At 41.8% G+C, this 24,400-nt stretch overlaps 1 protein-coding gene across 1 annotated transcript in view; it reads left to right on the top strand.

The window, feature by feature from the left end:
* Nucleotides 1–24,400, top strand: part of LOC309559252 (cytoplasmic phosphatidylinositol transfer protein 1-like) — a 132,250-nt gene that overhangs the window by 101,688 nt on the left and 6,162 nt on the right. The window contains exons 5-9 of the mRNA XM_082262473.1: nucleotides 48–55; nucleotides 2,989–3,060; nucleotides 5,186–5,281; nucleotides 16,611–16,766; nucleotides 24,093–24,156. Of these exons, the coding sequence (XP_082118599.1) occupies nucleotides 48–55; nucleotides 2,989–3,060; nucleotides 5,186–5,281; nucleotides 16,611–16,766; nucleotides 24,093–24,156 (396 nt within the window). The remainder of the gene's footprint in view (nucleotides 1–47; nucleotides 56–2,988; nucleotides 3,061–5,185; nucleotides 5,282–16,610; nucleotides 16,767–24,092; nucleotides 24,157–24,400) is intronic.

Genomic DNA, 24,400 nt, shown 5'->3' with positions numbered 1-24,400 from the left:
CTCTGTCCACCCTCCTCCTCTTCACATGGAACGTCATGGCTCCTCAGAATACACAGTAAGTGTCCTTATTGCTCAGAATTTCAAAACCAAATAGATAATAAAACCATCAGAAAGACCAATTCAATGAAAATGTTATCATATCATTTTGCAACCTAAATACAGATATATAGATACTATATATATATTGTCTGTTATACAGTATATGCAATTTCAGCTTCCTGCAATAAAATATACACAGTGAGTATAGAAAAGAATCACCCCCTTTACAATAATTATATATTGTTGCCTTGCCGCCTGAAATGAAGACAGACACAGTTTTTGTTTTATCCAGCTGTATTTACTCAGCAACTTAGAACATCCAAGTAAAAGATTTAACACCAACATGTCAGAAAAAAATATCAAAAACAGAATCACTGAGTTGGAAAAAGATCACCCCCCCCCCCCCATAAATCAGCATTTTGTTGAACCACCTTTTGCTTTAATTCCAGTCTTTAGTCTGTTGGGATTTGTCTCTACTAACTTTGCACATCTACACTTTGCAATATTTGCCCGCTCTTCTTTGCAGAACTTCTCAAGTTCAGTTACATTTGATGGAGACTGTTTGTGGACTGCAGTCTTCAAGTCATTCCACAGATTTTCAATGGGGTTTAAGTCTGGGCTCTAACTAGGCCATGCAAAGATATTCATCCTTTTCTCATCCAACCACTGTGTGCTCATTGTTGCTGTGTGCTTTGGGTCATTGTCATGTTGGAAGGTAAACCTTCTTCTCATTGACAACTTTTTGGCAGAGGGCAGCAGATTTTCCTCAATAATTTGATGGTATTTTGCCCCATATATTTTTCCTTCTATCCTGACAAGTCCTACAGTCCCTGCTACAGAGAAACACCCCCATAACAGGATATTACCACCCCATAACAGGATATTACCACCCCATAACAGGATATTACCACCCCCATAACAGGATATTACCACCCCCATAACAGGATATTACCACCCCATAACAGGATATTACCACCCCCATAACAGGATATTACTACCTCCATGACAGGATATTACCACCCCATAACAGGATATTACCACCCCCATAGCAGGATATTGCCACCCCCATAACAGGATATTACCACCTCCATAGCGGGATATTACCACCCCCATACTAGGATATTACCACCCCCATACTAGGATATTACCACCTCCATAACAGGATATTACCACCCCCATAACAGGATATTACCACCCCCATAACAGGATATTACCACCCCCATAACCGGATATTACCACCCCCATAACAGGATATTACCACCCCCATAACAGGATATTACCACCCCATAACAGGATATTACCACCCCCATAACAGGATATTACCACCTCTATAACAGGATATTACCACCCCATAACAGGATATTACCACCCCATAACAGGATATTACCACCTCCATAACAGGATATTACCACCCCCATAACAGGATATTACCACCCCCATAACAGGATATTACTACCTCCATAACAGGATATTACTGTCCCCATAACAGGATATTACCACCCCCATAACAGGATATCACCACCCCCATAACAGGATATCACTACCCCCATAACAGGATATTACCACCCCCAAAACAGGATATTACCACCTCCATAACAGGATATTACCACCCCCATAACAGGATATTACCACCCCATAACAGGATATTACCACCCCGATAACAGGATATTACCACCCCATAACAGGATATTACCACCCCAATAACAGGATATTACCACCCCGATAACAGGATCTTACCACCTCCATGACAGGATACTACCACCCCCATAACAGGATATTACCACCCCAATAACAGGATATTACCACCCCCATAACAGGATATTACCACCCCTATAATTGGATATTACACCCCCATAACAGGATACTACCACCTTCATAACAGGATATTACCACCCCCATAACAGGATATTACCACCCCTATAACTGGATATTACCACCCCCATAACAGGATATTACCACCCCCATAACAGGATATTACCACCCCCTTAACAGGATATTACCACCCCCATACCAGGATATTACCACCCCCATAACAGGATATTACCACTCCTATAACTGGATATTACCACCCCCATAACAGGATATTACCACCCCCATAACAGGATATTACCACCTCCATAACAGGATATTACCGCCTCCATAACAGGATATTACCACCCCCATAACAGGATATTACCACCTTCATGCTTTACTGCAGGAATGGTGTTATATGGATTTTGAGCTGTATTGGATTTCAGCCAGACATTTCATTTGATGTTGAGGCTAAATAATTAAAATTTAATCTCATCTGACCATAACACCTTTTTCCATGTGACCTCAGAATCTTCAAGGTGCGTTTAAGGTGATCAGATGAGACGAGTGGTCTAGTGGTCATAATGTGGTATTTTTCTGATTGAGGTATTTAAGGGAAACACCACATTATGGCCACTAGATGGCACTTATTATAGTAGGAAATGATCATATTAGCATACCTCCCAACTTTTTGAGACGGGACTGAGGGACACCTATTAGCAAAAGTATGTATGCATAGGACACGCCCCCTGCCACACCCCCTTAAAGGAAAATTATACAAAAAAAATGATTAGGTAAACCTACAAGTACTTTTTTTTTTAACCACTACTATTCCTTTATACTGTTTTTTGACATTTACAAATGCAGAAATTTAGAAATTGGATGAAAGGTTTAACTCTGGGAAACATTTTCTGACAGATAAAAAGTGTATATTACATACAACTATATAGAACAGATCAAAATGAGGGACAAATGATGAGGAAAGAGGGACAGAGGGACTTTGTTCCAAATCAGGGACAGTCCCTCGAAAATCAGGGAGCTATGTATGAGACAAAGAACTGCAAGTTTTATTACAACTTTGCAAATTTGTATTTTTTGATGTGGGTGTCCCATGTTATGCCATGGCTTCTAACATAAATATTTTTTCCCACAATGCAGTGCTCCTTCCTCCCAAAATTCTCCATCCACATTGAGACAAGATATTCTGATGACTGCGGTGACAATGAAAGTGTAAGTCGGGTTCCTTTTAGATGTTTGTGCAAAGCCCACATTCACTCTCTTTTTTTGACAGATATAAAAGACATAGAAGAATGCAGCCTATTAAATGTATTGTTCAAATGAAAGCAATGTAATAAGTACCTGAATTTGTCCTGGTATCAGCCTCTTGCAGTCCCTGTACAGCAGAGCTGGAGTGTGAGAGGAAGAAACAGTACAAGGAGCCAATCAGTTCATGCACTGACAAAAAGCATTCTGATAGGAGGAGAAAGCAGAGTGATAGATCATTCTGGAGATGACAATGGTGAATAACAAATTGAACTTTATATGATATCTGTTAAAGGTTAATTCTACCTTTCATACTGTGTTCCATATTACTCCTAACCATATTTGAGACATACCATGAAAAATGGTGCCATTCTTTACCCCCACCTTCAAACTTCCTCCACCCCAAACTCGCTCATCCATGTCTTTATGGACCTTGCTTTGTGCAGATCAATTAGAGCAGAGACTGTGAACCAGGCCTTCTCATCCAACATCAGTCCCTGACCTCACAAATGTGCTTCTGGAAGAATAGTCAAACATTCCCATAGACACACTCCTAAACCTTGTGGACAGCCTTCCCAGAAGAGTTGAAGCTGTTATAGCTGCAAAGGGTGGGCCAACTCAAAATTGAACCCTACGGACTAAAGCAGGCAATAGACGATTCGAATTTCGTACGATTTATCGTTCGATAAACGAAAGCGGCACTCGTGCACATCATCGAGTGTACCATCAATGTGAGCCGAAAATCGTACGACAAAACACTATTTTTTGTGCCTTTTAACCACATCTCTACCGGACACACTCCCTACTGTTCTGTGTTTTGTTAGGCGAAATCATACAACTCCCCCACTAATGATACGAAATTCGGCCGATTTTCGTAAAAAACCCAACATGTTGGATATGTGAATTTTTGCTGTCGTACGAAAATCGAACGTTTTACATACCACACTAACGATACGAAAATCGTTCGATAACACTGCCATTTACGATTTTCGAACGAAATTCGAATCGTCTATGGCCTGCCTAAGACTGGAATGCCATTAAAGTTCATGTGTGTGTGTAAAGGCAGGCGTCCCAATATTTTTGGTAATATAGTGTACCTACCAATGTTGTATAATTTATAATTTATCTCTCTCTCTCTCTCTCTATATATATATATATATATATATATATATATATATATATATATATATATATACTGTATATATAAATATATACTGTGTGTATGTATGTATATATATATATATATATATATATATATATATATATATATATATATATGTATGTGTGTGTGTGTGTGTGTGTGTGTGTGTGATTTTCTGTCCATCCAGTCCTGAGATTTATGAGGAAGGAGACCTGATACATCTCTAATGCTGTTAAGTAACATTTACTGTACAAGCCTTGCCCCCCCAATCTGTGAGGCGAGAAACAGCAAACTGATGGGTTCATCCCTCTGTCACTCTGCTCTTTCCTCCTATCAGCATGCTTGTAACTATCACATGAACCCAGAAGCATAACTAATTGGCTTCTTGTGCTGCTTCTCCCAGTTTAAGCTTTGCTGTACAAGGACCGCAGGAGGCTGATAGCAAGTCAAATTCAGGTACTTACACTACTTGCATTTAAAGAAAAAAAAAAAAAAGAAGTAATAAATGTATTATTAAATATAGAACTGCAATAATGTGTCTCTTCTACATCTGTCTGGAGATCAGCTTACTCTAATCTTTTAGGAATAATTTGTTTTATCTGAAATAGTTTTCGGATGACTCCGGAAGCTTAGAGTGTGGTTTTTATTCCTGATTTGTGTCCCAGTGACGGGAAAGGAGAGACAATTGTTCACCAAAACAGGAGATCTCCGCGGCACGGACACAGACAGTGATAAAAACCTGACAAGGGTCTCAACCCTTTCCCACCCCATCCAAAAGAAAAATAAAGTCCTGGCTGGGGGATAACTTTAACTATCGGTGAATCTGTCGGGATCGTTCCCCTTGTTTGTGATTCCACCCTTTTAAAATTCCTAAAATCATCACTATCTATAAGATTCTGTCTGCTAAAAAAATAAAAATCTTACGGGATTGACTTTGGTGTTTTGTTACAGATATTTAATTCAGACTCTGCAGAGGACACTCATGAGGTGACACACCTGGACGTCGCATATGATGAGATCCCAGAGAGATATTTCAAGAGTACCGAGGTGGGTGGCAGCAAAACAAGAGACTGTTAGGTCCAATTGTGTTATAGTAAGGCAGGTCAAAGTGCAATGGTGTTATAGAAAGGAAGGTGAAAGTGAAATGGTGTTATAGAAAGGAAGGTCAAAGTGCAATTGTGTTATAGAAAGGAAGGTGAAAGTGCAATGATGTTATAGAAAGGAAGGTGAAAGTGCAATGGTGTTATAGAAAGGAAGGTGAAAGTGCAATGGTGTTATAGAAAGGAAGGTGAAAGTGCAATGGTGTTATAGAAAGGAAGGTGAAAGTGCAATGGTGTTATAGAAAGGAAGGTGAAAGTGCAATGATGTTATAGAAAGGAAGGTGAAAGTGCAATGGTGTTATAGAAAGGAAGGTGAAAGTGCAATGGTGTTATAGTAAGGGAGGTCAAAGTGCAATGATGTTATAGAAAGGAAGGTGAAAGTGCAATGGTGTTATAGTAAGGCAGGTCAAAGTGCAATGGTGTTATAGTAAGGCAGGTCAAAGTGCAATGGTGTTATAGTAAGGGAGGTCAAAGTGCAATGGTGTTATAGTAAGGCAGGTCAAAGTGCAATGGTGTTATAGTAAGGCAGGTCAAAGTGCAATGGTGTTATAGTAAGGCAGGTCAAAGTGCAATGGTGTTATAGAAAGGAAGGTGAAGGGGGCGTGGCTAGGAGATGGCCGCGTGAGGATGGGTTAACAGCTCCAGGCTCTCCCTCGTTTTACCCAACCCGACCAGTATGAGCGTATCTATACCCTCAATCTCATTGAAAGAGACTGACATTACCTGGCTCCTGTGGTGACTCTGAGGTTCGGACGGCACGCGGATCGGGGTGCCCGGGAGCGTGGCGGGGAGGAGGTGCTCCGAGACGCCGGGAGGACGTGTGTGCCTGACGTCTATCGGCGGCCACGGAAGAAGGGCTGCGTGGATCACCCTGCAGGCGGCGGTGTGAGCGGTGTGAGCGGCTGAGAGAAAGGATCACCCGCGGGGATCACCCTGCGAGCTCCGGTTTGTGGCTGCCTGAGATCTGAGAGGAGCCGGGAGGAGGAGAACAGATCCCCAAGACTTCACTGTCTGGAGGAGGTGAGAGGGGTTAAAGTACCCCCTTTTTTTTTCCTTGGACTGCCTAAAGATAAATTGTGGAACAAGACTCCCCCACTTATAACCCTGCAAATAAATAAAAACGACAGAGCTTAGATAAAAGACATATGAATATAAAACAACAGAGGTGGAATTGAATTTGGGGGACGTAGCTTATCCCACCTAACCCAACCATTCTTTATATACCTATTCCGGCATGACCCGTGGTAGAAAGCGAGGAGCACGCAATACAGTCCGCACATCCGGAGTCAGAGGCAACAGACCCTCTACACGCACACAGAGGGAGCCAGAGGCAATTATCCAGTACTTTAGATCCCCACCACGTACAGCTGCTTTGGACTCAGCTCTCGAGGTAAGGGGACCTAGACTACAAACACAAGACATGGATGGGAAGCTGAGTGGTTCCGAGACACAAATAAATATAACACACTTACCTGGGATGACCACCCCATCAGACTCGGTAGCAATGGAACCCCAACAACAGGTGACACCCCCCCGGTACTCTGACCTCCCTACGCCTCATCAGATAGATCCAGAGATACGGACACTGCTGAGAGCACTTCCAACCCGTTCAGAGGTAGAGACACTAATACTCCGGATAGAGGAGACCCATCGCCGAGATCTACAGACTGTAAGATCTGAGATACAGGCTATATCTGATAGAATAGGTACGGGGGAGCAGGCTGTTACGGCACTGGAGACCCGGGTGACAACGCTAGAAAATGCCCGCAATGACACTGTAGATACAGCCATTTCTCTCCAGCTGCACCTGGAGGATTTGGAAGATAGGAGCCGCCGGAACAACTTGAGACTCCGTGGCATCCCTGAGGCTACAGGCAGGGAAGACCTGCGGGAGACAGTGACAGCCATCTTTCAAAAAATATTAGACTCAGACCCCCCAGAAACAGTGGAATTGGACAGAGTACACAGAGCTCTGGGCCCTAGATCAACTAACCCAGACAGACCTCGAGATGTGGTGTGTAGAGTACATCATTTTCTCCAAAAAGAAGCCATATTGCGTAAAGCATGGGAGAAGGGAGCCGTGGATTTTGATGGAGCAGTTGTTAAAATATTACCTGACCTATCTAAAGCTACATTACAACGCAGAGCACTTCTTCGACCGGCGCTAGACGCCGCCCGCCGGGCAGGATATACATACCGATGGGGGTACCCCCTAGCGGTCTTTTTCCGGAAAAATACTACTACATTCACTCTTAGGTCCCCTGCAGATTTACCTGCTTTTTTTACCTGTCTAGGGATTACTCCTATCCAGATCCCAAACTGGCTGATTATTCTGCCCCAGTCAGGAGGCAGGAGGTCTGTTGAAGCCCACCGAGGAAGATCTATCAACCAATCTCAGAGCCTGCAGGGGGAACTACAAGTCGTGACGCTAGAAGGGTCACGTGAGTCATAATGTACATCTGTCAACTTTTTTTTTTCTCAACTTTTTTGTATCAGCAGCACTATAACTGGTTCAGCAAGATCATCTTTTGTTATTTAGATTTCATTGAATATCCATGGACACCCAAACCCTTTGAGAAAGGGTATGCACTGAAAAGAGAGAGTTCTCAGTGACTAAAGAGGGGAAGGAGGAGGGGGAAAGAAGGAAGAAAACATTACATTTTTTTTTTTTTAAAAAGGGGGAAAAAAAGGAAAGAAAAAAGGGGAGGGGAGGGGGAGGGGAGAGGGAAGGGGAGGGAAAAAGGGGGAAAAAAAAAACCCTTTTTTTTTTTTTTTTTTTTTGAGGGGGTATTTGGTATTGTTTGGCAATTATATTATTGTATAAATATTTTGTGGGATTAAGACACCCACGATATAGTCTAGGAGGAAACGACACTCCATAATGAGACGACATTTATACATACCAACTAAAGAACTTGAGTAGTATTGAATAATAACAATTATATGGACTGATAGGGGATCTGTGGGATATGGAAGCATTAGATATTTAAGATCACTACCGGAATGTTATATTTTTACAGTTTCTAATGTATAGCAGATCCTTTCCAGAGAACTGAGAGAATAGTGTGGGGTATTATTTAAGACCAATGAGAGTATCTGGGAGGTGGAATGGTGGATTATAAGGTTCCCTCTTCCCTTTAGAGGGAGGGGGAAGGGAAAAGAGGAGAAAATATCTCCCCCCCCTTTTTTTTTTTTTTTTTTTTCTTTTTCTCTCTTTTTTTTTCCCCCCTGCCCCCCCCCCCCCCCCCCGCCTCTCCTTTCACGGACTTAGTAGATAAGGAGCTGACCACAGGTTAGATCTGGCCCCTTCTATGGAGGTGCATAGAAGGCAGATGAGATTTTGTTGGCTCGTTTATTTTTTTTTAGGGGTCACTTATTAAGGGGGGAGGGGGAGGGAGAAGGGGAAGTTGTAGTGTCTTACAGGTGAAGTTTGATTAGCTCTAGGATGACTAAAGTCTTCAACTATACACAACAATAAGATTCTACATGAGAAATGTCCTATATGAGGGATCTACCTACTGACCCCTGAGATCTTAAGGGGGTTTCTCGTTAAATAGACAGGGAAGATAGGTATAATATAGTTTAGGCATGAGACCCCCTATGTCACGTCCCCTCTCCCTTTGGGGTGGGTTTTTTTTTTTTTTTTCCCCCTGCCCCCCCCTCCTCTCTTTTCACGGATTTAGTAGATAAGGAGCTGACTACATGTTTGATCTGGCCCCTTCTAAGGAGGGTGCTAGAAGGCAGATGAGATTTTGTTGGCTCATTTGTTTTCTTGGGAGTCTCCTTTATTGGGGGGGGGGAGGAGGAAGAAGGGGAAGCTGTAGTATCTTATAGGTGAAGTTTGACTAGCTCTAAGATGACTAAGGTCTTCAACTATATACAACAATATGATTCTACATGAGAAATGTCTTATATGAGGGATCTACCTACTGACCCCCGAGATCTTATGGGGGTATCTTGCTAAATAGATAAGGAAGAAATGTATAATATAGTTCAGGCAAGAGATCCCCTCGGTCACGTTCTCCTCTCCCTTTGGGGTTTTTTTTTTTTTTTTTTTTTTTTTTTTTTTCTCTCTCTTCCCTTTCTCATCGGGCCAAGATTCAAGTATGAAAATTCTGCATCTGAAAACAGGAGGGTATATGTAAAAAAAAAAAAATGATCTATTTATCCCCCAAACAGGGGGAAGGTGGGTTGGGTAGGGGAAACTGGAAAATCCTCACCGGTAGTCTCCAACCTCTAACCCCAGAAGGCTTGCGCCCGAGTACTGGTCTAGGACCGCCGGACGCCTATACGCCTATTTTTTCTTTTTTCTCCCTTTTTTTTTTTTTTTTTTTTCTCCTTTCCACAACATGGACACTATTAAAATATGCTCATTAAATGCTAAGGGATTAAATGTTCCCGAGAAAAGGCGGATGCTATTCTCGGACTTAAAAAGCTCACGTATTGATATCGCTTATATACAGGAAACTCATTTCAAGGAAGTAAAAACACCATTACTTAAAAATAGATTCTACCCATCGATATATCATTCTACCAGCTCGAATAGTAGAACCAGAGGCGTATCTATAATGATCTCTGGACAGGTACCTTGGTCATGCTCACAGGTCTGTGCTGATTCGGAGGGAAGATTCCTTTTTCTGAAAGGAAATATTGGAAACATTAAGGTGACTTTAGCCTCAGTATATGCCCCAAATATACAACAAGACGTATTCATGGCGAGATGTCTTGATAAACTCCAAGAATTTCAGGAGGGTCAACTTATCTTCGGAGGAGATCTTAACATGTCCCTGATACCATCAGAGGATACGTCATCAGGAACCTCCTCCTTACCTCCTAGAATCAGAAAGCGAATTGCGAAACAACTTCACAAGGCACGCTTGATTGATGCATGGCGCTTGTTACACTCTGGGGAGAGGGACTATACTTTTTACTCCCCCCCACATGCATCATATTCACGGATAGATTATTTTCTCATCCCACATTCACAATTACATTCAGTACAGTCGGTAATTATTGGTTCTATTACATGGTCCGATCATGCGCCATTGACACTTACATATACTTTAACAGAAACACCACTTACTAGATCACAGACATGGTCATTGAATCTGAGCCTTCTCCAAGAGGTAGCGGTTACCACTGAGGTGGAGAAAGAACTTACACATTATTTTCAAACTAATTTAGATGAGGAAATAAGCCCAGGGGTGACATGGGAAGCCCATAAAGCAGTAATTAGAGGGGTGTTTATTAAACACGGGGCTCGGCTCAAGAGACTTCGTACACAACAGACGACCTTACTCCTACAGACCTTACATGATTTAGAATCACGACATAAACATGCACCTACGGCAGAGTTGCTGAAGGAACTTAATAATATACGTAAACAAATAGTAGATCTTTTACAATATAAAGCTAAAGCAGCATTACAAAGAGGCCGAAGGGTGATGTATGAGTCGGGTGATAAATGCGGGAAAGTGTTGGCTCGAACCTTACGTGACATGCAAACCAAGGCTTATGTCCCGAAGCTTATATCCCCTACGGGTCAGAAAGCTGAACGACCTGAGGACATAGCACGAGACTTTAGGAAATATTACTCGTCACTTTACAACTTGCTTCCGCAGCCCCCTGACTCAGATGATGTGATTAATTACCTCACTAAGTCAGGAATGCCAAGCCTACCAGAGGAGGTGAAAGAGGAGTTATCGGCTACTATCTCCCTGGTGGAGTTACAAACAGCAATTAATAACACTAAAACCGGAAAAGCACCAGGGCCAGATGGGCTGCCGTTACAATATTATAAGACCTTCTTCCCAATCCTCGGTCAACAAATGGCTGATCTGTTCAACAAATTGAGCCCTGACTCCCCATTCCATAGAGACACATTGCGAGCCCATATATCGGTGCTCCCAAAGGAAGGGAAGGACCCTACAACGTGCCCTAGCTATAGACCAATCTCACTACTTAATGTAGATCTGAAACTATTTTCTAAGATTCTTGCCACCAGACTTCAATCCCATTTACCTTCTCTGATACACTTAGATCAGGTGGGCTTTGTACCCACCCGGGAAGCGCGGGATAATACCGTGAAAGCCCTCAACCTTTTACACATAGCCTATGATTCCAAACAAGCATGCACTTTCGTCGGGACAGACGCGGAAAAGGCATTTGATCGGGTCAGTTGGGACTTTATGGCCGCGGTATTACGACATATAGGGGTGGGGGATATGATGAGAAACTGGATATTACAACTATATTCAACCCCATCGGCCCGAGTTAAGGTAAATGGGGTTTTGTCTGAAGGATTTGGCATCTCGAACGGTACAAGGCAGGGTTGTCCGTTATCACCCTTATTATTTGTCCTTACCTTAGAACCCTTTCTTTGTACAATTCGAGACAACCCTGATATCAGTGGCATAAAAATCATGGGCACACAACAGAAAGTCTCTGCATATGCTGACGATATGCTCTTTACTTTAACTAATCCCATCATTTCTTTACCGAATCTACTTCAGGAATTCCGCTTATACGGTGCATTATCTAATTTGAAGATCAATTTGAGTAAGTCTGAAGCGATGGGAGTAGGGATGTCTCAATCCCTTAAAGCACAATTGCATACAAATTTTAACTTAAAGTGGACAGAACGGGCTTTGAAATACCTGGGAACTCTCTTACCTCCTGAGCCTTCCCAGGTGTATATATTAAACTTTCCACCACTTTTGAGTAAAATAAGCAATCAACTATGTAAATGGCATACAGGACTTAGTTCCTGGTTCGGACGCTGTAATATATTAAAAATGAATATTCTCCCGAAAATTCTCTATCTTCTTCAGGCTCTACCCATTTCGATACCTTCTAATTATTTCCGACAGATACAGACAGTGTTCTTGAAGTTTATATGGGCCCAAAGGAGACCAAGACTTCAAAAACAACTACTCTCTCTCCCTAAAAAATATGGAGGCCTGGCGGTCCCAGATCTATTAAAATATTATCATGCGGTACATTTAAGTAGACTTATAGATTGGTGTCGCCACACGGAGACCAAACTTTGGCCCAATATAGAACAGGCGCAATGTGATATACCCTTGAATAGAGCACCGTGGTGTCTTGGCTTTTTGCCTCGAGACATGACACGTCACCCGACAGTGGGAACAACGATTCGGATATGCGCAAAATTTCTTCTTAATCCAGCTTTCTCTACAAGACACTCCCCACTAACGCCAGCCCTGGGGAACCCACAGTTTGCACCGGGATATCAGGATAGATCCTTTCGTAGATTAATAAACATGGGGATCTTCCAAGTTTCTCACTTCTTGATATCGGGAGCATGGGCGCCAGTGGCTACCTTGACCTCTTTAGGAGGGGACTATGGACTAGATAACTGGAAAGCATTCCAACTGAATCATTTTTTACAATCCTTACCCCCCCCTGGGGAATTTGACAGACCACTTACTACCTTTGAGGACATGTGTACACAAACAGGTACGATATCCCATGTACTCTCAAAAATCTACTCTCTTATAGTCACTCCATCATTAGATTATAGACCACCTTATATTGCTGGTTGGGAGAGAGAATTAAACTACAAATTTACATTAAAACAATTACAACATATATTACAATCTGTATTTAAATCCTCTATTTGTACACGGATACAGGAGACAAATTATAAATTGATATCTAGATGGTATTACACACCGGCACGACTACATATAATTTCATCCCAAATATCAGATAGATGTTGGCGGTGTCAGGAGGAAAAGGGGACTCTATTGCACATTTTTTGGAGCTGCTCCAGACTTAAGGGATTTTGGAAACAAATACGGGAGATATCTCAGAAATTCACGGAATATATAATACCTGATGAACCTATTTTTTTTCTTTTCCATGCACCGGAGATATCAGGTAGACAATACAAACATTCTATTATCCGACATTTTTTGGATGCGGCAAAAACTTGTATACCCATAAGATGGCGAGACCCCAATCCACCAACCATTAACATGTGGATGAGTAAGGTAGAGGAAATAAATAAGTTTGAAGATATGATCCTGTCGGCACAAGGGCAACATGAACGATATACAAAAATATGGGCAATGTGGAATCAGTTTGTTGTCTCAGATGAAGGGAGGGCACTTGTCACCGGTCCCTAATGACCATTGTCACACCTTTTCCCGGGCTTAGTTGTAATAAGAAAATAGAGGGAAGCAATGTCGTGAATTAAACAAGAAATGGAACATATTAAGATATGGTGCCGCTTGGAATTGGGGAGGAGATGGACCATCTGGGGGGGGGGGGGGGAGGAAGGAGAGGAGAGGAAGAACTCGAACACATAAGAAATGGTATTTATATAGTACCATAAGGTATAATGGACATAATAGAAATACAAAATGGGCATTTAAGGGAACACAATGAGAAGGGGAAGGAAGAGTTGGAAGAATGGACACAAGGTGGAGTAAAATTAAGCTTAAGGCACTGAGACGGTTGGACACGGGAGGTAGAGAGATAGCACTGGGGAAGAAGAGAATAGCACAACGGGATATGAGAGATTAGGACCCCCCTGCGGGGGTATGAGATTAACACAGACAGCAGATTGTTTGCACAGAAGGGGGTACATCGGGATTGGCAATTTTTTTTTTTTTTTCTTTTTTCTTTTTTCTTTTTCACAAGTAGATAATTCTAGGCATTGAGATAACCTGGACACGGGGGGTAGAGACATAGCACCGACAGCACTAATGGAATATGAGGGATTATGACCCTCCTGAGGGGGTATTGGATTGACACGGATGGTAAATTGTTTGCACTGAGGGGGGCACATTGGAACTAGTATAATTTAATATATCACCTAAGTAAAATATGTCCCGAATTCCCTTCCTCCTACCCCCTTCTCCTCCTCCCCGGCCCTTCCTCGTGTTTGCCCCCTATTTTTCTCTCCTTCTCTATGACTATCCCTTAATGTCAGAGAAGGTTAAACTTCGCAACGAGCAGACTGATACTTAAAGTATCAAGTCTGAATACCATACCAAACTGGGAAATGATTTAGGTTCCCAGATAAGTTCCCCCCCCCCCCTAAATTATAGGAGGGGGGCACAATTTTTTGGGGAGAGGAGGGGAAACATTTATACTGACTTAGACTGGTTGCCTTATGGCAGTAGTGTATATGAGAGAAGGAATGGAGGAGAAGAGGTGATGACGATCCTCTGTAACATAAGCTAGAAGATAAAAGTTGAATAAACATCTTTTGTGGGTAGAGAGAAGGTAGTCAAGGTCTCCCATGACTAAATGGATTTCTGGGTTGGATGGATCTGTGAGCAGTACAAGGATGGTTTTGGTAGAATAAATGAGATATGACATAAATTGGCATGATACCAGTTGTGGTATCTTCCCCCCCCCCTTTTTTTTTTCCTTCTTTTTTTTTTTTTTTCCTTTTCTTTTTTTCTATTATTCTTTTGTCCTTATTTTGTATTTAATTTTTTCTCTCTTTTTCTTGGTTGTATTCTATATACTTTTTAAATATTTTGGAAAAATGTTTAAGAGACACGGGAGAGTACCGCTGTTTTTCACGATATGGCTAATATAAGTTCTATAATTTTGATTATACCTGTTGAGATGGTGATTAATACACAATGGACTATGATTGAAATAATTATATGTTAATATTTGAGCCATGTAATTTGGACTTGGAATGTGATGTTGGAATATCTTCTTTGTCTCTTTTGTATAAATAAATAAATTTAAAAAATAAAAAAATAAAAAAAAGAAAGGAAGGTGAAAGTGAAATGGTGTTATAGAAAGGAAGGTCAAAGTGCAATTGTGTTATAGAAAGGAAGGTGAAAGTGCAATGATGTTATAGAAAGGAAGGTGAAAGTGCAATGATGTTATAGAAAGGAAGGTGAAAGTGCAATGATGTTATAGAAAGGAAGGTGAAAGTGCAATGATGTTATAGAAAGGAAGGTGAAAGTGCAATGGTGTTATAGAATGGAAGGTGAAAGTGCAATGATGTTATAGAAAGGAAGGTGAAAGTGCAATGGTGTTATAGAAAGGAAGGTGAAAGTGCAATGGTGTTATAGAAAGGAAGGTGAAAGTGCAATGGTGTTATAGAAAGGAAGGTGAAAGTGCAATGATGTTATAGTAAGGGAGGTCAAAGTGCAATGATGTTATAGAAAGGAAGGTGAAAGTGCAATGGTGTTATAGTAAGGCAGGTCAAAGTGCAATGGTGTTATAGAAAGGAAGGTGAAAGTGCAATGGTGTTATAGTAAGGGAGGTCAAAGTGCAATGGTGTTATAGTAAGGGAGGTCAAAGTGCAATGGTGTTATAGTAAGGGAGGTCAAAGTGCAATGATGTTATAGAAAGGAAGGTCAAAGTGCAATGGTGTTATAGTAACAGGGGTCAAAGTTCAATGGTGTTACAGTAAGGCAGGTTTGAGTGCAATGTTGTTAAAATAAGGCAGGTCAAAGTGCAGAGATGTTATATCAATGCAGGTCAAAGTACAATGGTTATTGCATTTTGCAACTAAAGTTGTTATAGTAAGGAAGGTCAATTTAAAATGCTGTTATAGTAACACAGGTCAAAGTGCAATGGTGTTAAAGCAAGGCAGGTTAAAGTGCTAGGATGTTATAGTAAAGCAGATCAAAGTGCAATTTAGTAAGACAGGTCAAAGTGCAATAGTAAGGGAGGTCAGAGCACATTCGTGTTACAGTGAGGCAGATCAAAGTACAATAATGTTATAGTAAAGCAGGTCAAGGTGCAATGGTATTATAGTAAGGCAGATATAAGTGCAATGATAGTTTAGTAAGGCAGGTCTAAGTGCTAGGATGTTATAGTATAGCAGATTAAAGCGCAATGGTTTTTTAGTAAGGCAGGTCAAAGTGCAATGGTGTTATAGTAAGGCAGGTGAAAGTGCAGTTGTGTTATAGTAAGGCAGGTGAAAGTGACATGGTGCTGTGCAGAGGGCAGTCCCCATGATAGCCAGCCCCATATCTCACTGCATTTTAGCCAAAGAAGTAAAATGAAATTTCTGGTTTTGTAGTGGCTTGTTCTTATGTCGCCCTTTAGCTTATTAAACCATCCAGAAAACTATAATACAAGGATTCTGGGAAAAAGGCTTTATTCTGAGAAGAGTTCATTACTAGACCCGGCAGCGCGCTCCTTCCCGCTATCAGCACTCCATCTTTTTCTAATTTAATTCTAATTCATATTCAGGAAATGTTCGAAGAGCGAGGCCTGCAATGTCAGGCTGACACAAAGGGACGCCTTCATTCTTCCCCTCTCTATTGCAGGATCTCAGGCATTTTGTCTCCAGCAAGACAGGCCGCGGGCCTCTTCAGGAGGGCTGGAGGTGCCAGACAAAGCCCATTATGTGCTCCTACAAATTAGTTAATGTCAAGTTCGAGGTGTGGGGCCTTCAGACACGAGTCGAGCATTTTGTGCACAAGGTGGGTGAGGGCTTTGTTCCCATTGTGGATCCCTTGTTACGCGACATGTGACCATGGGGTATTTGCAAAACTCCTTTATGAGGGTCATTAAAGTGTATCTGAACCCAATAATGAGACAATATAACATATGGATCAGCCTTTCTCAACCCTTATATTACAGAAGAGTCCTTGAAATAATTCAAGGACTTGCAAAAAACAACTCATTGGTGAGCAGTACAAAAATACTTACATTAGTGACTAGTGGGAAGAATGTCCCCCTTACAGTGGTGGTCAGAATACCACCCTCAGATAGTTAAAAAGATAATTGGGTTCATCAAGCTGGTGCTGACCCCAAAAAACTTTACAGGAACCACCAAAAGGGAGACAAATCAGCCAGAGCTCAAGAAACCCCTAGTAACCTCTGGAGGAACCCAAGTTAGGAATGGCTGATATAGATTATAGTGAGAAGGAATTAAAGCATTTTTTGGGATATGTGAAACATGTACATACATTCTATTCTAAGATGGCTTTACTGTGCTATGCACTGATTCGGTGGGTTGGTGGACATTTTGATTGCCTTGGTCCCTTCTCACCATAACCTGTGTGGTTGTATTGTTTCGTTGGGTCCCAAGCCCAACTCCATAGAAGTCATGGTTCTGATGATGGCCAAATCATGTTGTAAACTGTTAGAACCCCTGTCAGGTATTTATTGTTGTCTGTGTCCCCACTAGGAAGATCCATTCTCTCTGTCTGTTCTGGTGACCATTATCACTGAGGCAGAAAGTGATTGAGAATGCAAAATGTTAGAGTTGCCACAGAGGCGTAACTAGAACCTTCAGGGCCATGGTGCACGAAACCATGAAGGGCCCCCCCAGACCCCTGGCCGGGGACCTTCCCTTCAAGCCTAGGGCTCTTCCCACTGATCCTGGGGCCCATTAAAACTTGTTGCGGGGCCCTTTATTATGGTTCTGCAGTGGGACCCTTTCACAAGTTCTGCAGCGAGCCATCTTCCTGCCATCTTGGGGCCTCCCCACGGTGGTGGAATGCCAGGGCCCGGTCGCAAGTGTGACTTTTGCAATCCTGGAAGTTCACCCACTGGTGTCAGTAGTTTTTATTTTTTGGTATTTTAATTGTATTATTTTTTATCATTTTATTTTATTTCTTTACAATGTCACTGACTATGACTCTGTCAATTCAGAAAAGGAAGGAGCTGGTAAATTACATATTTACCGACCCTTCCTGGTTCTCTATTGTGACACATCCCCTGCAGCAGGAAAGGGGAGGGAGCACAGTGGGGGGGGGGGGGGACCAGGGGAGCACACAGGGGCCCAGAGACAGCAGAACACAAGTGAACTGGATGGGAGGAGTGGTGGAGGCAGCATACAGAGGAACCAATCTCCTCCATTTTCCTCCTGCAGCTACAGGAGGAAAAAGGAGGACAGTGATTTCTCTACATGCTGCCCCCACTGCCCCTCCTATACAGGTGTACAGGGGAGTCGCACAGGCCCTGGAGCATGGGGCCCGGTTGCAATTACAACCCCTGCAACCCCTGTAGTTAGGCCCCTGAGTTGCCACCGGTACATAGGGAGGTTTGACCAAAATGTTATTGCTTTCAGTCGAAACTGGGAATTATATTGACAGCTTCAATACAGTCGATTGAAAGATTGAATTGAAATGAAAAGAACATAAGAACAACACAGCAGCACTTTTTTATAAAGTGATCCATATATATTATTCCTAGCGTTCAATCTATTCTGATCCTATCTCCTTGCCTTTGATCGGGACCACCATTTTACGCTTTGGACTGCTTTGTGATTTTTACTTTCAATATTTTTGTGTAAAGGCAAGGCTAACAAAAGTACAAAAGTACAATAATCATCAGTTTCAAGTATACATAAAGAATGAAGAAAAAGGAAATACAGCTCCCAGTCTAAAAAGAAAAAAATTATAGAATACACTATAAAGTTTCTCCAGGATGATGGGCCATGGTCTACAACAAAACATCCAGTTAACCCACCTCCCAAGGCAAGTAATAGACAATTACATACCTCCCAACTTTCCAAGATGGGAACGAGGGACACATATTAGCAAAAATATGTTTGCATAGGACACACTTCCTGCCACGCCCCCTTAAAGGAGAATTGTACAAAAAAATGATTATTTAAAACCACAAGTGTTTTTTTGTTTTTAACCACTATAATTCTTTTTATACTGGTTTTTGGAATTTACAAATGCAGCAATTTAGAAATTGGATGTAAGGTTTAGCACTGGGAAACACTTTTTGATAGATAAATAGTGCATTTTATATACAACTAAACAAATCAGACTGAAATGAGGGACAAATGAGGGGAAAAAAGGGACAGAGGGACGTTGTTCCGAATAAGGGACAGTCCCTCAAAATCAGGGACAGTTGGGAGCTATGCAATTATACAATCACGAGGGACCACGCGTCCTACCATAGACATTCCAAAGAATACTTAGAGATCTGGAATGCCAGGACGTTCAAAGAGGCAAAGAAAAGAAAGGAGAAAAAAGAAGAGAAGGAAGAAGGAAGAACATGTCCGGAGGGGGACCAGAGGAGAAAATTACCCTCTGTTTAGGGGAATAAAATAAGTTACAAATGAGACATATATAGGCGGTCCCCGGGTTACAAACATCCGACTTACAAACAACTCCTACTTACAAACGGAGAGAGACAACAGGAAGTGAGGAGAAATCTCCCCCTAGGAAGGGAAATTCACTCCTGTAAGAGTTCTCATGGGGAAAAGGTGTCTCCACTGAAGCTTTATCACCAATCCTTGTTTCCACAACAACCCAAAATGTTCAAAATCCAGTTGTCATAGGGACAGAACATGAGGTGAAATTATCTGAACAGGGGTACAGACAGCAAAACAAGTGGTACAGGGGTGCTAACCCTTCCCTATGCTTAACCCTTCCCTATGCTGTCCAAAAAAACTAAAAATTATTCTTTTGGCTGGAGCTAAACTTAAAAAATTTACCTATTCCGACTTACAAACAAATTTGACTTAAGAACAAACCTACAGTCCCTATCTTGTTTGTAACCCGGGGACCGCCTGTATACTATATATAGTTACCCTACAGTTCCCAGGTGTATTCAACATTTTTGACTGTATCTTGTAAAACACTGACAATATTTTCATGCAACAGAGACACAGTAGGTTGCTTCCAGGATTTAGCCATAGTCATTTTAGCTCCCAGTAAGATAAAAAGGATCAAACGTTGGGGGTGGCCAGGTATACTGTCCACCGACGCATTAAGAAGAGCGAAGTGGGGCATCTGAGGAACCTGTGACTGCGCATTAAGGCAAAGACTCTGTTCCAGAAGATACAAATCTGTGGACATTCCCACCAAACTTGGTACATAGACCCCCCCACAAGTTGCACCCTCTAAAACAAAGAGGGGACACACAGGAGTACATTTTAGACGTGTTGGGACCAAGTACCAGCGGATGATTACCTTTAAATTAGCATCCATCAAAGCAGTGTTCAGGATACCAGTAAATGATCCTAAGAAACACTTGTACCATAGATCCAGATCTCTGTCCTCCCTAAGGTCTCTATCCCAGTTGAGCGTATAAGAACATTTGTGAGGTGAGCCCAGCAGCAGCCTATATATGAGAGATAGACACAGACAACGAAAAAAGTTGGGACTTTAAATGAGGTTACGCCTGGCTAGGGCTGTGTGCCTCCATCCCTGTTTCTTGAACAAATTGGGGGAAAGGGGAGTATGACTGAAACGTAATGAGGCTATCGGCAGGGTAATATAGCATAATATAAAATATGTGTGAATCCTTTCACAACATAGTAATAATGTAATACACAGAGCCAATGCCTAAGTAACCCTAAATATAGGGACAAGGATAAAAAGAAGGGGGCAGTTGGGACTTTAAATGAAGTGCATACCAATGGTTGGGATAGGTAATATGGCTAGAATGATTGTAAAAGTGGGTCCAACAACATAGTAAAAGAAAAACTTGATTTTAATGATGCAGGTCATCAACAATACAATATAAATATCCAATAGAGCATGGGTACATATATATAGAAATGGATGGACATTGCAGTGTAAACAACATACAGTAAGTATATGTAAAACAGGTAATGACAATTGGTATAGCACCTCCAAATTCATAATATAGACAGACATCAGAGCAGATTCCAAAATTGTATATATTGAATTTGTACATAACATAGAATGTAATAATTCCAGGTAATAAAGTATCTGATTATATAGAAAACATCATGGACTCGACGCGTTTCGTGGACGCACATTGCCACTTCATCAGGAGTCGATATTTTGTAAAATTCTAAAAAATAATAATAATATATATGCATAAGTAATAAGGATCATGTTAATGAATGCCAATTAGAATGAGGAGAAAAGGTAGGAGAGGGAAACGGGGGAAAGAAGATGACCCCCATTTTTGCCCCAATCAACTTACGTAATAATACTAGATTGGTACTGAGACTATGTGGACACTGCATGTCCCCCATGGGAGCTGAGGGCGCACCGGCAGGCGGGCAGGAAAAACATATGTGGATCATGGTGAAGGCGTGTCAGGATATGAGATAAGGCTAGCCCATAGTGGTGAACATATACAGTATCTGTAAAGAGAAATATATATGTAGTCTATACATCTGGGTATAATGGTAAACATCAATAAAGATAGTTGTATATGTTAAAGGGCGTCATATTACTCATAACCGGAGTATGATGAACAAGGAAGGAAACTATAAGTGTGTGTGACAAGGGTGTAAGCGAGTGGACCGTGAAAACACCAGACAAGTATGCCATAGATAGGTGAGGGAGGAATTAGTGAATACCATTGTCCAACAAGCCACGTGTAAACAGAAGATAAAAAGTCCTTAAGAATAATTGTGAAGAAAGCCAAGCTGATAGTGATATTGTAAGCCAGTGAAGGGCAGATAAGGAGAAAGTTGGAAAAAGAAAAAGTGGAAGACACCAGAAGTGAGGTGCACCAATAAGAACTAGATTACCATGTGAAATATTGCGTGAGAGTCCCAGAGCCGCCTAGCAAGGTGAGCCCAGCGTCACGATCGTGTAAAAGCCTTGTGCACCACGGGAAGGGCAACAGCCGTAAGGCGTTACCGTCCCGCGGGCTGGCTTATGTACACAGGTGGAACAGAACCTCGTCGGCGAGATGGCGCCAAAAAGACGTCATGCGTCGGCGGGAGGCGTGGCGCCGATGCGTGGTGAGACCGCCCACCCTGTCCCCTACGCTATGAAGCAGAGGAGGAGAGGGAGGACACGCAGCACGCATCGCAGCTCCCGGGGAACAGACCAATTGTCACACAGAGAACAGTACAAAGAATCCCTAATGTATGGAGTACTTAAAATTTGGTATTAAGCAATGATCCAAAAATTATTAATAAAATGTTGGCCATGATACATAATTCCTGTATCATGGCCAACATTTTATTAATAATTTTTGGATCATTGCTTAATACCAAATTTTAAGTACTCCATACATTAGGGATTCTTTGTACTGTTCTCTGTGTGACAATTGGTCTGTTCCCCGGGAGCTGCGATGCGTGCTGCGTGTCCTCCCTCTCCTCCTCTGCTTCATAGCGTAGGGGACAGGGTGGGCGGTCTCACCACGCATCGGCGCCACGCCTCCCGCCGACGCATGACGTCTTTTTGGCGCCATCTCGCCGACGAGGTTCTGTTCCACCTGTGTACATAAGCCAGCCCGCGGGACGGTAACGCCTTACGGCTGTTGCCCTTCCCGTGGTGCACAAGGCTTTTACACGATCGTGACGCTGGGCTCACCTTGCTAGGCGGCTCTGGGACTCTCACGCAATATTTCACATGGTAATCTAGTTCTTATTGGTGCACCTCACTTCTGGTGTCTTCCACTTTTTCTTTTTCCAACTTTCTCCTTATCTGCCCTTCACTGGCTTACAATATCACTATCAGCTTGGCTTTCTTCACAATTATTCTTAAGGACTTTTTATCTTCTGTTTACACGTGGCTTGTTGGACAATGGTATTCACTAATTCCTCCCTCACCTATCTATGGCATACTTGTCTGGTGTTTTCACGGTCCACTCGCTTACACCCTTGTCACACACACTTATAGTTTCCTTCCTTGTTCATCATACTCCGGTTATGAGTAATATGACGCCCTTTAACATATACAACTATCTTTATTGATGTTTACCATTATACCCAGATGTATAGACTACATATATATTTCTCTTTACAGATACTGTATATGTTCACCACTATGGGCTAGCCTTATCTCATATCCTGACACGCCTTCACCATGATCCACATATGTTTTTCCTGCCCGCCTGCCGGTGCGCCCTCAGCTCCCATGGGGGACATGCAGTGTCCACATAGTCTCAGTACCAATCTAGTATTATTACGTAAGTTGATTGGGGCAAAAATGGGGGTCATCTTCTTTCCCCCGTTTCCCTCTCCTACCTTTTCTCCTCATTCTAATTGGCATTCATTAACATGATCCTTATTACTTATGCATATATATTATTATTATTTTTTAGAATTTTACAAAATATCGACTCCTGATGAAGTGGCAATGTGCGTCCACGAAACGCGTCGAGTCCATGATGTTTTCTATATAATCAGATACTTTATTACCTGGAATTATTACATTCTATGTTATGTACAAATTCAATATATACAATTTTGGAATCTGCTCTGATGTCTGTCTATATTATGAATTTGGAGGTGCTATACCAATTGTCATTACCTGTTTTACATATACTTACTGTATGTTGTTTACACTGCAATGTCCATCCATTTCTATATATATGTACCCATGCTCTATTGGATATTTATATTGTATTGTTGATGACCTGCATCATTAAAATCAAGTTTTTCTTTTACTATGTTGTTGGACCCACTTTTACAATCATTCTAGCCATATTACCTATCCCAACCATTGGTATGCACTTCATTTAAAGTCCCAACTGCCCCCTTCTTTTTATCCTTGTCCCTATATTTAGGGTTACTTAGGCATTGGCTCTGTGTATTACATTATTACTATGTTGTGAAAGGATTCACACATATTTTATATTATGCTATATTACCCTGCCGATAGCCTCATTACGTTTCAGTCATACTCCCCTTTCCCCCAATTTGTTATATATGAGAGATAAATTCCCCTCACTGACTTGTGTCCTGGGTACACAACTTTTCATATGGGGTTACCTTTGCTTTCTGATTTTAACAAAAAAAATAGAATTGGAAGTTCAATCACGGGAATTGATACATGTATGGCCAGCTGTAGATGGATGCAATTGGGTCTCGTCTCTTTCTGAAATCTTCTCCTCTGCATTATTAGGTTATTCGAGACCTGCTGATTGTCGGTCACCGGCAAGCTTTCGCATGGGTAGACGAGTGGTATGGTAAGTGTCTACTAACCTTTTGCATGTACTGGTATTTACACACTGAGAAGGCTTCCTTGCTGTTTGCGGCTTTGCGCTTATTGCAGACTTTGCTGTGCAACTTTGAGGCCTACTCACAATAATTTGTGCTAAAAATAAGGTTTCATTGTGCCCAAAAGCTATTTTGTAGCGACCAATAAAGGTTGGTAAAATTGAGTCATCCTCTTAACTTTTTGGGGATGGTGGAGACATGATCATCCTACCA

This window comes from Pelophylax lessonae (genome assembly GCF_965119305.1).
Source record: "Pelophylax lessonae genome assembly, chromosome: 6".
Classification (NCBI taxonomy): Eukaryota; Metazoa; Chordata; class Amphibia; order Anura; family Ranidae; genus Pelophylax; species Pelophylax lessonae.
This window is presented reverse-complemented; position numbering and strand designations above follow the sequence as displayed.